The 15,816-nt window shown below is 35.6% G+C and overlaps 1 protein-coding gene across 1 annotated transcript in view; it reads right to left on the reverse strand.

Annotated features, from left to right (window-relative positions):
• Positions 1–15,816, reverse strand: part of PDGFC (platelet derived growth factor C) — a 124,098-nt gene that overhangs the window by 19,300 nt on the left and 88,982 nt on the right. The window contains exon 3 of the mRNA XM_032109821.1: positions 14,643–14,823. Coding sequence (XP_031965712.1) covers positions 14,643–14,823 — 181 coding nt within the window. The remainder of the gene's footprint in view (positions 1–14,642; positions 14,824–15,816) is intronic.

Here is a 15,816-nt window from a genome sequence, read left to right on the forward strand (position 1 = left end):
TGTATTTCTTAAATCTCATTTCATGTTACTTCATTATACTTTGATATATACTATCCACACAAGTAGAGTAATGTGATTACACAACAAGTAAAAGGCAAAATTAATTGGGAAAGTATGCTTAATAAGAGAAGTTTAAGAAAAATATTTTGAAATCCCTTGCATTTAGGAGTAAAATATTAAAAGCATAAATACAAAATCATAAGTAGAGTCTGAAGCAGAATGAAGTGTCACAGTGGACCAAAACCTGAATAAGAGATGATGGGATCCTGTTCGAAAAAAACAAATCTCATTCAGATATTTTCAGAACAACCTCATAAAAATAGATATTGAGCTGCTAGAGAGGTCTCAGCTGAAATACAGCGTTCAGATTTATCTCCAGCACTTGTTAGATACAGGCAGAGAGAAACAGGATATTCACATGAAAGAGCAAGATGAAAACAAAATGAACCATGATAAAAGATTGAGTGATACAATTTACTTTCATCTCGGCAAGACCAGGCTGACAGGAGACAACAAACACATAAAAGAGCATCAGATGATCAGCTGTTCCCTAGTCCATCAGTGACAGGAATTATTTATGTTAAGTGTTAGAAAAAAATTTCATACAATGTGAAAGAGTGCAACAGATGACTGGGGAAATCTCTGAAATCTTCATTCCTGGAGTTCAGGAACAGCACTAGAATCTAGCAAGAATTAGCTTAGTGTATCTACTCCCTGCTTAGAATAGGACAATGGCTCAGAAAAGGTCCCACTGAGTTCCTTTCGAGCCTTGCATCTCTGTGATTGCATTACAAAGCATCTACCTGGTAAACTCGATGTTTCTAGAAGACCTGTTAAATTATGCTGAGGGACATGCTGAATTTTAGACACAAATTAATTCTAAATAATTTTAAAAACTGTGTTGACTAACTATGACAGAAGGTCTTCTGGATATGTAACCATTTTTTTTCCTCAGTAACTATTTGTCCATTTGCACATTTTAACCCTTTGGATTTGGTAAACTAATGGTGTAATAAAAATAAATAACTGCATGCCAGTATACCTAAATATAGAACAGCTGGTGGAAAAAACGTTTGGTTTTTCAGTTGCATGTCAACCTTAACTAAACTTACCTAAAATGTGAATAGGAAAATGAATGAAACTACTCCAATTTTGGATTTTAATTTAGCTACTTTCTCTTGAAGAAATTTAGGGAGTCACAGGTTTTTTATTAAAAGCTGATTCCTTGGGAGTAGCAGAAGTTCCTTTGACAGTATCATTTACAATTTCTTTGAAACCTCAAAACAGTATGTAATATAACACACTTGAGAAGATGGCTTTAGTATCAGCTGTAAAATAAAAGTAGATGCATTTCTGCCATGCTCTACTTTTTCAAAGCTATTTAAAATTGATCCTTCAAAGAGGGTTTGAAAGCAGACTGCTCTTTTCTATTTCTAATAGTCTCCCATTAAATTTGGTGCTGCTTACAGCATGAACAAATCTATTAAAATAGAATAGGTTGAATTTTAAGGCACCACTATAAACAACTGCCTCAGCCTGATGCTTGGTATTATTAAAAATGAAATAAATCTTTGAAGCAGCCTGATTACTTTCACTATAATGAATAAATATAGATTTTCCTTTGTACATCCAATTCCTTCTCAGCCCCTTCCTTGACACGCATTAAAAAAAAAAGAAGAAAAGAAGGAAAGATGGCATCTGCCAAGTAATGAACCTGTAGTATTAACAAATCCAATTTTATATAAAGAAAATAAAATTCTCCTGAAGACTGCTGGTTAATCAGTTGTCTTCCATTAAACCTGATATCTTCAGTTATAACAATGTCACTGTCCACAGATGTGAACAAATTATCTCTAATTAGTCTGATGGTCAACTAGCTCAAGTATCTTGAGATAGAGAGATAGATAGATAGATATTGATATAGATAGATTATTATATTCATTTGGGCTTGCTAGCATAGTATGGATATGGGTATTCTTTTTAACAGCAATGACAGAAAATTATGCTGCCTTATGTTCTCAACCATGCCATTAATCTTCCTTGTAACATTTTAAACAAATCTATTCAGGCATCAGTTATGGCCCCAACCCTGCCACCAGAACTGTCAGCAGTCACACTGACTTAAAGGGATGTCCCCATGTGCACAGACCTTCATCTCCTTTCACACTACTCTGGTTTTGCAAGTTCACTCTGCTGGAAAGCTACAAATTCAAAACACCTGCACAAGAAAGGAAGTGCTGCACACTAACACTGAACTAATCATGACTCATTTACAAACTGCTGCTATCTGCTCTACCTTACTGTTACTTTTAAAAGAGCTGAGGGTTTTCTTTAATGTTGTGTTTCAAAATCCTAATTTTAAAAGAGTTGCAAACTCTACTCCCCTCATGTACCCTTTATTAGCACCCTTTTGAAAAATTAATATTTACACTCTGAAATACACCTTTCTGCTTGTATATATACTTAAAATATCCCTCTGTCTCTTATTTTTCCTGTTCACTGGTTCAGCAATACTGTCAGTTTCTGATGATTTAATGTAGAATATATGGAGCTAATTACAGAACACAAGACATCAAAAAGTGTGGTTTTCTAAACTTTAATTAATTGTGGTTTCACAGGCTGCTATTCACTGCAATCTAGGAAGTGGTTAGATGTGAGGCTTATTATCAGTTTAAGTAAAAAGCCAAACTGTGAGGCACTGGTTGCACCCGATTTTTCCAGCCCGTAAGAAATATGACTTTCTGCGAACTGCAGATATCGTGTAACATGGGGTTCAACTGAGAGAAAACAAAGCAATTTTTTGCCTTATCTTACTGGACTGAAAGATACTGTCTAACCACAAATTTATCCTTTTACCAAGTCAGAAAGTGTTCTTCACAGCCATGTCATTGAAAACGCCCATTTGCATCCCCAACAAAGCACTATCTCAGAAATAAGCCAAATAAGAAGATAAATTAAGATGATATTAAGAACACATTTTTTTACAAGCATTGATGACCGAATATATATCGTGGTATGTTTTTTCCAGGACATGATGGACAGACACTGCAAGAAGAGAGCAAAAAAAAGAGGGAGTAGCAGGGGGGAGGGAAGGGATTTTGCAAGGAAACACTGGTCAAGAACCCTCATTGACGAAATCTGCAGGGCTAATTGTGGTGAGATTTTTACCACCTGCCCTACACAGTGAAGCCCCATGAAATGATCTGTTTGTTTAAATAAGAATAGAAACCCATTCTGAAGGTTCTCAATACCAAAAATGAAACATAATTGAGATGTTCTGCATGAAATACACTTATGAAGCAATGTTAAACAAGTTGAGTAAAGTGACCGTGGTGACTACCACGCTTTGCTGAAGGAAGACTCAGTCTTATATTTGGAGAAAATATTCTCTGCGTTTGTACATTTGAGATACCTAATTGCCAAGAAGATAGTATTACCATGCTCTTAGCCTTTTTTCACTATTTACTATTTAATTTGAAGCTACTTTGCATCTTTCAGATTATCTGTGCAGTTCCAGTGGACAAACAAGGATTTGAATGAACAAATTAGGATGCGTGAGCACTAACCACTTGGGGAACACGAGGGAAGACAAATCGTCATTTCAGCTACATCACCATAAATTTAATGTAAATTGCCAGAATTTAGATGAGTATAAATTCCCTTTGTAAGTTATATTTCAGTTAAGAAGTCAGAAGAGGACATTCTGCTATTTAACAATTCAGGTTATATTCTCTTCTCAAACAATATACCAGTATCAGATATGGGTTACCTTAGCAACTATTGTGTTCCCAAAGAGAATTCTGAGAAAAAAGGATGCTTTAGTAAGCAACTAAAACATTGACAACTCTTTTCTTTTTTTTCTCCTACCATTCAACTTCCACAGAAAATTAAACCAAGTTTTTGGGATAACCACTGATTGTAATCTCAGAATGAGAGCATCAATACTGTTTTTAACCTGATTTGCATCAAAGTTTAATTCTTCCAAGCAATCTTTACTTCATTACTGAATCTGGTCAATAATGTATAATTCACTTAATTAGGAGATCAGAGGAATAGGTAGCAGCTGGGCAGAAGATTAATCTCATTGTAATAAATACATAAAGGGAAACAAATATTTGTCAATTAATTTATTAATATATTTTTTTAAAAATATCCACCCACCAAAATCTGTTGAAGTTTGAATAATGTGACCATTATTTTGATGATATGGTTATTGTTTTTCAGACTCACAACACCTAATATTTCATGTTGAAGGCAATGGGAACTGCTTGTTTAAAAATCTGTCATCAGTCACACTGTACATGACAAAAGAACTAGAATCAAATCTTCCAAGGATTTCAAGCCTATAAATTGGAAAGTATATTATTATTATTGCAATTTCAGTGGTGTGGTATATGAATAGAAATAACATTAAAATTGCAGGAAATATAAAATTCAACTTGGTGCCTTGTTAAAGTAACTTTAAAATACAATTATTCACCCAACAAAGCCCACAGGAACACCATTTGTAAACAAAATGATCTAACTGTGACAATTTGGCACTATAGCACTTGCCAGTTATCACGCCTTGGGTAACTTGACTATTATTTTCTCTTTCTCCTCTGAACCTCAATACTTGGCAGAAAAGAGCTGTCATCCTTGTCCTGCAGAAAGAAAAATAGTGGAAGCTGCCACACTGCAAGAAGCCATGGCCTATGGCAGACTGTAAGTGGGGACACAACACTGCACATGACAAAGCCAGAGCAGGGTATAAAAGATCTAAACCAAAAAGTTCACATGCTGTGCCCCATGCAAGATGTGTTGCTTCCTAATTCTCCTTGGGGATTACTAATTCTCTAATTGCTCGATTAGGAGATTACCTTTTGTAAGTATTTATCTAAGGAGAGGACAATGGAGAAGTCTTTCAAAAGTAATTGTACTCTCATAATTTATTATGGAATCAGATTAAGAGAAAAATTAAAGTAATGGTGTTATTAAAATCACTTTTCTCTGGTTTCCGATTTTCATGATGACTACACCTTAATAGTTTGCCACTCTTTCAAATATGAACTACAAAATTTAGGCCAGTTCCATCTATAAAGTATCCATTGGCATTTTTGTATAGCACCGGTTTTGTAAATTGTGGCTTTGTATGACTTGTTTAATGATACTCCTTAGATGGGCATAAGTGTTTTAAAATTATCATAAACTTTTCTGAAATGGCCTGCAGAGAAAAGTTGGTTCTGTTCCCATTGATAGCTTTTAACGTATTGATTTTCCGAATTCCCTTGTCATTTGTAAACAGGTAATTTCAGGTAATGCAATATCAAGCTTTATAACGGAAATGGTAAAGATTTTTTTCCTCTTTAACAGCGAGTATCTTTTCCAATTTAAAGAATTGAAAACCTTCCTGAAAAATTTTTAGTTGTCTTTTTACAGTTGATTTGACCAATTATCTTTGATTTTTGGTGAAAAGCTGAGCTATACTCTGAAGTTTCTATACTAGAAAACAGTTTCAAAAAACTCTTATGAACCATAATTCTACACTAATTTTGCATCAAAGATATACTGCTGTTTTAGGCACCTAGTCACAAAGGCTTTTTTTCCTAGATGAAAGGTGCCTATGAGTTTCTTAAGCAGAAAGGCAATTAAATAAAGTAAATACAGTATTTAAAGTTATATATATTGACAGAGTGCAAACAAGAGAAGACCAATGACAGAATTTACTTAAACTAAAAGACAAGAATTCCAAGCCAAAAAGGCATTACACAGATGACTTAAGAACAGGAAGTATTTTATTATTAACTTTTGATTACCCAGAACACCTCACATTGAAAAGCCCAAAGACAAATACGTACACACAAATCAGAAGAGTTCAGCGAATCAGAATGATTTTCAGAAGATAAGCAAGGACAACCCTATTAACAACTTACATATTAAAAGCTTACATATATGTGGCTAACTGTCCTTCCAGTTAGAAAGTTAAAAATTATTTGGCATTTGGTCCTTTCCCATCAAGAAATATAGATGATGACTCAGAGGGTTTGATAATTTGGCTCAACTCAGTTATCTTACTCTCCTTGGCTACTAGTCATTTAGGATGGGTCAGTCAGCAGGGAAGTTCAGGGTTGGTTGCATGGAGTTAACAAAAATTTGTTTTCAACTAAATTTTAAATTTTAGGGTTTAGCAAGCTTCAAAAACAGTGGCCTTTTTAACACTCACGTGCAGGCACAGTAAGAAAAACAGTGAAAATAAAACACCTGAAAATGCAAATTCAGGAATTGCATTTACTATGCCAACCATTCACAAAACTATGAAGATACTGATTTCTAACAAAATTACCTCAGAACAGCATCTGTCTTTTTAAAGATGGTGCTTGTCACACTCTCAGGCAAATATTTAGAATAAGGGATGTCTACTGAGAAACTCTGAAGCTAAGTGCTACCAAAAGACACCAGAGCTAGATATTGAACAATAAATCACCATATTGATTTAATTATCTACACCACTACACTGAAAATCCCTTATCCTCCTAACACAATCACCCAGATGGGACCAAGAACTGCTGTAAGTGATGTCAGGGTGGAGTTATGATAGAGTTCCCCTAAGAAACCCTTTTGCAGCTGAAAGGGAAAGGCTACTAGGATCCACCAACCTCCACAGTGCCTGTAGGATTATATGCAAAATTTCTTGGAAAGGCTGTGTCATCTACATTTACACCTCCACCTTTCAAGTGCCTTTAAACCTGGTCTTTCATGTATTAAAACATACCCTTCAATAAGAAGCCAGCATTCTACTTCTCCTCGTAAATGATCTTATACTATTTTTCTTCCTGTGATTTATTGCTCAGCTCAAAAGAAGAGTGAAATGAATAGTCAAGACTCTAGAAACGTCTTTTGCCAAGCAAACTGCCTTCCATTTCCACATGCAAGGGCTTTTTTAATTTCATTTTGGTTTTAAACAATTACAGTTCTTCAACAACAATAGCTAGGAACAAACATGGAAGCAGCTTTCCTGAATTCCTTGTCTACTATCCTAGCCTGAGATAATTGCAAGAACAGATGTGACAGCTTTGTGATTTTCTAGACTTTCCCATGAAAACAAAACTGAAAGCTTTTCAACAACAATCCTGGCTTTTTCAGCCAAACCTTTCATCATCCTCATTAAAAAGGTTTTGAGCATTTACAGAAACTAACAAATGACAGCTCATAATCCCCATCTGTAACACCAGAGGCCAGGTACTGCAAAGACAAGACAGGTGCAAATTTTGGTATTCCCATAGTGCTTATTATCTATCCCTTTTTAGAAACAAAAGGATTTGTCTTAACACCACTACCAATATCCCACATTAATCTTCCCATGAGCAAACGCTTACCCTGAAGCTACTATACAGTGTTATTACTCTGTCAAGAATTTTTCTCCTGAATTTAAAGAGGTGCTTCTACCAACCTGTGGAGCTAGACTGTGCTGTAACTCATCTACAGAAGCTGCTCCACAGCTGAGTTCATCTCAAATGTCTAGAGTTACCCCCATCAGAGCAGTAGTGTGTGAAAAAGAAACTTAAAAAAAATTGAGAAGTTGCACCTTTCTATCCCAACTTCATTCATTTCATTTCTGCTTTTGCCTTTTCCTACCAGAATCACAGTAAGAAAATTTAGCACAGTACACACCACTCTAATTAGTTACTGCCCTAGTTACACACCACTCTTATTAGTTACACACCACTCTTACTAGTTTTGCTGGGGTGAGCCAATGGATAGGATTGTGGCATGACTAAGACACTAATGATGGATAGGGACAGAACACGAATGCACCTAAATGGCAAAACTGAAAACAGTGGTGGTGCCTGAAACCTAGTATATGTAATGTGCATTTGCTTACCTTTTGTTTTTGGTTAGCAACCATGTCAGACACAACATCTCAGTATTTGAAAGAAAAAAAAAAGTAGGACAGCGCCAGTTACACAGGGGATTACTTTGAGAATGGGAGAGAATCACTTTGCTTTGGAACTTGTAGAGAAGCCATCAGCATGCTTTCTCAAAAATGTTGATCCTGAAATTCGGAAAAGGGATAGTCAACTAGATGACTGTAGTACTTAAAGCATAAAAAATAGGGGTTGCTAAAAAAACTTTGGAGAAGAGGAAGGTGATGTTGGGGGTTCTTTGGGGTTGTTGTTTGGGTTTTTTTCTGGGATTTTTGTGTGTGGACGTTTTGTTGCCTTTTTTTGTTTGGTTCGGTTTTTTTGGGGGAGGGTGGTTTGGGTTTTTTAAACCAAACACATGAAGTGAAAAGTAGCTTATAAAATATGTAGTAAAGGATTAAATAAAAAATTGCACACAAGTAATTGAGACACTTCATTCTTTAGGATAGCTATGAACAATTAGATTGAATAAATAAACTTGAACCATGACTATAGAATAATTTTGAAAGACTAAAGGAACATTTGAACATCATTCTGAAATACTTCTGTTGAAGTAGCATCCAAAGCTCCAATTACATGACATCATTGGGTTTACAGCTGAAGAATGGTGTTTTTATATGAATACAGATTGCTCTTAAGTCACAGCCCTGGTTAAAGGGTTTTTTTTCTTTGAGGAGCCTCATAGAAAACCTTTAAATTTTTGAAAACAGCAGAGCACACAACATTAAAATTTACATTAGAACACTACAATCAAGTAAATGATAGAGCACGTAAAACTCATTTCCAAGTTAAATATGCATACATAAACTTCCATGCTGAAATGCTATGAGACACACTAATAAATTTTTTAAATACTAAAAAAGAGTCCCTGATAATATAAATATTCATTACTAATAGAAATCTAATAAAAGCCTTTGGGCAATTTACAAAAAAATGAAGAAAAGAGATCATCTCCTGTATTTGAAATGCTTTTCCAATATGCTTTCTAAACTTTTTCCCTTTTTAGGGCTTTTTAAGTGTTCCGACATTGTTTCCACTGTATCGTTCTATGGTCTGCACTCATGTGGGAGGAGAGGGCTAATGTGTGATCAAAGACAATTTGGGACAAGGAGCAATAAGGTTGCCTGCTTTTTTGTGACAGTTGCAGTACCCCATCTATTGTTTATGGCAATAATTTCTGCTTGAAACAAGTTGATACAGACTGATCTAACTTGGATATAATGCTCTGGACAACTAAAAGGAGAGTAGATGTCATGAGCTCTTGTCCATGTCATTTGTTGTTGCCCCTCAGTACTTCCAAAAAAACCCCCCTCACATCCAAAAGTAAAAGAGTTTTAAGACTTATGTAAATGTTCCATAGGAAAACCCACTTTGATACTTGTTGAACACTCCTGAATTTTTCAGGAAGAAAAGTTGTACAGAACTTTTTGAATAGAAAAAATACCAAAGCATGACATTTAAATGCAATTGCATTTAATTTTGAAATTACTGCTACTTACATAAAAATAAGAAAATTAGCTGGTTTTTATGTCTTGCCTCAGTGAATCAGGATGTGATATTTAAAATACTTCTCAAATCAATGAATTTAAATCTTAGTCAAATACATAACAAATTTGTAAAAAAATTTCATCCAAGGAAACAAAATTAATTTTTTCCACAGTCATTGAAACAATTTGTGATTCTTTTCAGCCTTCACCACTGGAAGACTAAGATCACAGAAAAACACAAAAGAAAGGGTTTATACTACATGTACCACATGAGAAACTGCATTCAGATTTTGGCCAAAGGGAAAGGAACCTTGTCTTTCATAGTACAAAACTTGCTATCAGGTAAGTATGCTCGTTCCTTTTAAGAACTAAATGACAACACCAAAATGGTTCAAAATCTCACTCTTCCTTTTAGAGTCTAAGAAAATCCTCACTGACATCTGAGGTTGTGGAGATCAAAGATACACTTCCATAGACTTCTGTGCAGGACCATAATTTTGCTAGATTCCTGTCTAACTGTCTCTCTGTGAGCCTGCTTCACACACACAGATCTTTAAACTTTTTATGACGTCCATGAGACGGAATGACATATGGTCACAGGAAACAAAGACAAGATTTCATTAGAAAGTATACTTTAGAGGTTCTTTTGCCTCAAAGGTTTTTTTTCCCCACCATTCATTTTAGTCCCATGGATAATAGCCATTCTCAGTTTGTACTCTGCATTTTTTTTTGTTAACTGAAGCATTTCACTCCTATCTATGTATTTTGAGGTAATATTTACTGTCTCATCTAAGAAATTATCTCATCTAAGATGTTAAGCAGAAATTTAATATAAAATTGAATCTCCAAAGAAAGAATTAGTTCAAAAACATCTTTGATTTACAATGAATTTTTACCACACAAAAGAAAACTAATAGATGGAATTTGTACACAGGAGCATCTTTAGTAGCCTGTTTAATTATCCAGACTAAGGTTTCACTGTACCTAATCAGTGGACACTCTGAACACAGAGTTTGTTTTAGAGTCCTTCCCACCACCTGAAGGATTTTCACAGTTCTTTTTCACTTTATGTAGTATTGCAAAGTGCTGCATAACACTCATCCACTCTCCTGATTCTTCACAGCACCTTGGCTTAAACAACCCTGAAATAGTTTTATTTCTAAAACCTTTTGACCACTTCTAAAGAGAGTGTAGAAAAACCCTTGTTTAGGAGATCCCTAATGTCCTTTAGGATGTTTCTGGATGGATTTCCAGTTATTGCAGACATAGTTAAGCATCTCTTGGGTTTCAGTACAAACATGTGAGAAACACACCTGATAGCTGTGAAATCTGTAGACTTGTGAAAGGAAGGGAAAGCAGGGTATGAGCTTTCCTCTCTCTGTTCTAGTTTTATGCACTTTTTCTATTAGTATTTACATTTTATTTGTCTGTTTCAATCAACAAGCTCTATTAATAATGTTCCACAAAAAAACCCATAAAAGTAACATGCTCAATCCTCAAAGAGCAAAACTTAGCCAATTTGGATGAAATAAAGGAAGAATTATTAGATAGTCCTAAATATCTATTTAACTTTCATTACTGTCAAAAGCAAGAGTGATACTAACAAAATCTCTGCACTGAAAGGGGAAAAAAGAAAAAACAAGCCAAACCAAACCACTCTCTTGGATTGAAACCCAGGAAGTCAAACAGGTATTGCACCAAAATCCCAAACCACCTGCTAAGTCACTTTTGAAGCAGGTCAGTCTTTAAGCAGCTTCTTGGAGTTCCATCTTTGCTTGCATAAAAGAGGGTTAAGTCTGTTCTTTTCAAAGATCTTTGGCATGATCTTTGATGACAAATGACATGCTACCATATGCCAAAAATGAAGTGGAATACAGTCACCCCCAGCTTCAACTTTAACTGGAGCTGCTTTGTTCTGAGTGCCCTGAATAATTAATAACTACTTTGGCAATCAGTCATGCATTCCTTAATGGCACCTCAGGCATCAAGTATCCCATTCAACCGCTCCCCAACTAACAATGGACTTCATTACATCGTTTTCTCTGCCAAACTTGTAACTGACATAGTTTAAAATAAACAAGTCACTAGGAAGACTGAGGCCCAAATGTATATTACAAGAGTTTATAAGATTTCCCTCAATATCATGTGGTTATTATAGGGGGCAAGTGAGAAGAAGGGGAAAAGAAATCAAATATGGATTTTTTTTGCAGTAACGTTCTAGGAGGGTTTAGGTGGCACAGCGCTGCCAAAATCTCGAGTTTTAATAAATGGATAGCTGGTCAAAAATGAGAACCATCACTAGGCAGCCCTTACTGAATAAAGCAGCCCACAGGTAAGCACAGAGTAAGTGACAGGGCAGAGCATGAAAGAGTGACTGAGACTTAACAGCTGTGCTGAAAGGAGCATAATAGTTTTGGAATAACACAAACTACATTTGCTTAATAGGAATAAGCTTTTTCAACACTTGCTTCCACTTTATGGTATTGCAGACAAAATGAACTTGCAGCTATAAAACAGAGGAAAGAAAGTGGGAGTAAGACCAGAATTCCAGAAAGTTCCAGATGCAGCCAGGGTACTCAATTTAAAATGGAAGAAATTCAAATTATTAAGCTCTAATTAGTTAGAATCTGAAGACAAGCATAATGTTTTTCTTGGGGAGCATTCTGCTTGTATACAGTATGTGCACTGCTTTTATGCAGTGCCTTCCAATCCCACAGCAAACCTTTCCATAGAATGATGTTGCATCCACTGATATTGGAATGGCAGTGAGTCCTTTCTTTAGGGTGACTAAATCCTAGAAGTAAAGTAATCAGATCAATAGCCTCCTTATCATGTGAAAAGTTGGTTTGAAATAAAATATACAAAGTAAAAAAAGAAAAAAATCTAAAAAAAACCCTAAAAAATAATATATATATATGTATATCTGTATATATACGATAAATTACAGCAGATCTAAACAAAGCTATTTCTCTTGCTCTTTAAAAGACCTGAAAATGTGTCCAGTGCCCCTCTCTGTGTGTGGCCTCCAAATACAGAAACAAGCTTGCACTGTTTTATTTCAGTTTTGCTTCATTTCTCCCCAAACAATCTCTCCCTGCTAGTCTACCAGGCATCTCCCCCTCCCCACTACTTGTCAAAAAAAAAAAAAAAAAAAGAGGAAAAAAATTAACTGTTTAGGACCAATTCATTGAACTGAATCTCTTAGTGAATCAGTTATGATTTTGCGAGCATTATTTAAAATTTAAGCTCATTCCTACAGCTGACATTTTTTTTTTTTGTGGGCATGGGGCATGTGGGAGAGGGGCTGTAAATTTTATTTTCTCCTGAAAAGGTGGATAAGATAACTTTATCGTTGTAAAGAAAATGACTTTGTTTGGCATCAGTTTTCAATTGCTTTAGGTACAAGAAGCAGGTTTAATCCTGGAACTAAACAATATATATTTAATTTACAATCTGTGGTCTGAAATGTGTAATTGTATTCTGCATGGCTTATTAGGACATACTTTTTGTTGAAAAAGATCACAGCCCTTTTAAAGGGAGATTTAAAAATTAACTGATAAGCAGTTTCTATACTGAACATTTTGGGACTCATTCCAAATTCTTGTGACAGCAAGTGGGCTGCTCTTGTCCCGTGCATATGTTAGGGGTAAGTATTTTGAACATGAAGTCACTGGTTTGAGGGTACTGGTAATTTAAATTTTATAGCCGGTTTTCCCCATCAAACATTAAGGAATAAATTCAGTCCATTTTTACAGCATGACATAAAAATAATTACACATATACTCCTATTTTCAGGTGCCTTTGTTCAATCAGCTCCACAGAAATGGGATCATACATAAGTTACATAGACACGTAGCAGGTAGGGTGTAATACCAGAGCTGCGACAATGGAAGTTTGGCACCAGCCCCACAAATACATGTATTTAGTGATTTTCTTTCACCATTTTCTAAAAGTAAACATACTTATTACATTCTGCCCTCGGGTGTACCAAAGTTTAAACCTGGCTTTATTTCAAGTTTGGAGACTGACATTTTATTTAATTTTAAAACTGACCATTATCAGGTCATAATGTTCTTCTAAACAAAAGTTAGAATAACTCATAAAAGAGTCAATTATGCAGATCAAACCTTTAGTCACTTTAGGAGTAGTTCTTCCTTAGGCATAAGTATTTAAAAATATTTCTAGGAAAACAACACACACATATATACGAACATCCCACCCTCACTACACTACACTGGCACCATCATCAGCATGCTAAATATATTCTTCTCAATAACTGAAATTTTGCCAGTGGGGAGAAGGAGCAAAAATGGCAAGAAAATGAAGCCAGCCAAATGCATTCTGAGTGAAGCACATGTCAGTGGGGTTACAACATGGATTCTTTTCATCAATTTTTTATTGGGCTTGGAGATATTTTCCACCAGCCAAATACCACAGACCATGAGACTACTCTAACAAAAAATACTCCTTACTCTCTTTAAAATGGAATACCTATCCTAAAACAAGTCAACTCCTTTTTTCCTCCATTCTAATGTTTCTGGACATTATCTCATCCTTAAAATTCTATAAACCGTTTTTTGATATCACAGATCTTTCATTTCATGAAAAAAGTAACAAAAAATAGTTGACAGTGAAATTAGTCACATTTTAGACAAGACTAGTTTAATACCTGTGACTTACAACCTTTAAGCAATATTCAAGAGAAGCCTAAAGTACAGTTTACAGGGAAAATGCAGTGGAAAATGAGTATTATGGATTGTCTGCTTTGTCTCTATAATAAAACTATCCAGAATCATAAGAACTCTTCTGTTTGGGAACTAGGTGTAATCATCTGGTTGATTATGCCTAAGAGCAGCTGACTAAAAAACCATTAATTTCTTCAATTTCGTTCTTGTAACTTCCCAATCCTCTTTCAACATCCCACTGCTGATTCATAAACTGACTTGTCTTTGTCTCAAGGCTGGAATTCTTTTTTTTCCACAGTACAGTATTAGGAATGCAAACATTTTACTGATGTTTCCACACAAACAACCGAGCCCACAACTTCCTAGTCCAAAGCCATCCAAAAGGAACCACAGGAACACTCAGTTAAAAAACAGAAACAAAATGTACAATTCAGGAAGACAGATTGCACACTGCTATTATTATTAAGAAATAAACAGTAATTAATCTTAAACTATTAAAAGACTCTTTTGAGCTACCACTTCAAAGATTTTGTATCCTGAAATGTTTTGATCTGAAACATGTTACTTACTGGCATAAGAAGTGTATAATGGATGCAGAATCCAGGTTCAGAAGGAAAATATTCATCAGACACAAATCTTATTCTGATCTGGTTTCCTTTGGAGATTTGTCTGCTTGGCACAGTACTGGAACCACACCAGCGCCCTAAAACAGTGCCATCACTAGGCTCTTCAACTTCTACAAAGTCATACCTGAACAGAAAAGAAAAGAAAGTGTTTATTTACTGACAAAAATTCTATAAACTTGCTAATTTAACCAATAAACTGACGCTGCAATTTTTAATTTTTTTAAATGCTAAAAGTATGCTGCCAAAGCCAGCTATTTGAAACTTAGCTCCCAAGTTGCTACTGACTTACATACATAATAAAATCATGCAGTGAGGTTAAAAAAATAAAAGCAGAGCTAGCATTTTGAAGAGACCCAAGTGTATGGTTTTGCTTCTTGTGCAGAAAGCAATTACCACATGTGTGACAGGGCAGAATAAAGTCAGAGAAAAAAAAGGCTGTAATAGCCTGAGTGGCACAGTAATTCGTACTGCAGTGTCACCAGCAGTACACTGCATGCCACCAGTGAAAGTTCAGGTGCTTTTTGGTATGGAAAACTCACTTTCTTGTAATGCCAGTGGTGAATAACTTCCCAAAGGTTAAGGTGGCTTAGGGAAACTTGGAAGGAGTTTATGCATATCCCAACAAAGCTTTGTTGAGCAAAGACCTAGATCTCACCGCATGTCAGAAAGAACCCGATATTTTAGAAATATGGACAAGACACATATGGGCTGGGAACTTTGAGAGAATGAAACATATTAAGTTTGATTTTATTGTTTTTAACATGTGGTCTGGGTACCTCTAGGGATCTGTGAACAACTTCAATTGCATCCATGAAAGGTAACTAAGACATGCCAGTCAATCATCAATAAGCTTCAGTATGGTAGGCAAAGGCCCTCATTCTCACTGGAAATGTTTAGTGGGTTCCCAAGTCATAAAAACATGGAAAGCCACTGCTCTAGAAGGTACGTCTGGTTTCAGTGCTTTAACCTGCTTCATGTCAGCTCCCCAGCTGCCCTCTGACAGAATAAACACTAAGCATTTCAGCTGCATTTTCCCTGCTTCAGCTTGAAACCCCCAGAGCCCCAGTGGCAGCACAGCCCAGTGGTTTGAGAAGGTGAGTGTGTGCTGGATAAAGCA

Source organism: Corvus moneduloides, chromosome 5 (genome assembly GCF_009650955.1).
Source record: "Corvus moneduloides isolate bCorMon1 chromosome 5, bCorMon1.pri, whole genome shotgun sequence".
Taxonomy (NCBI): Eukaryota; Metazoa; Chordata; class Aves; order Passeriformes; family Corvidae; genus Corvus; species Corvus moneduloides.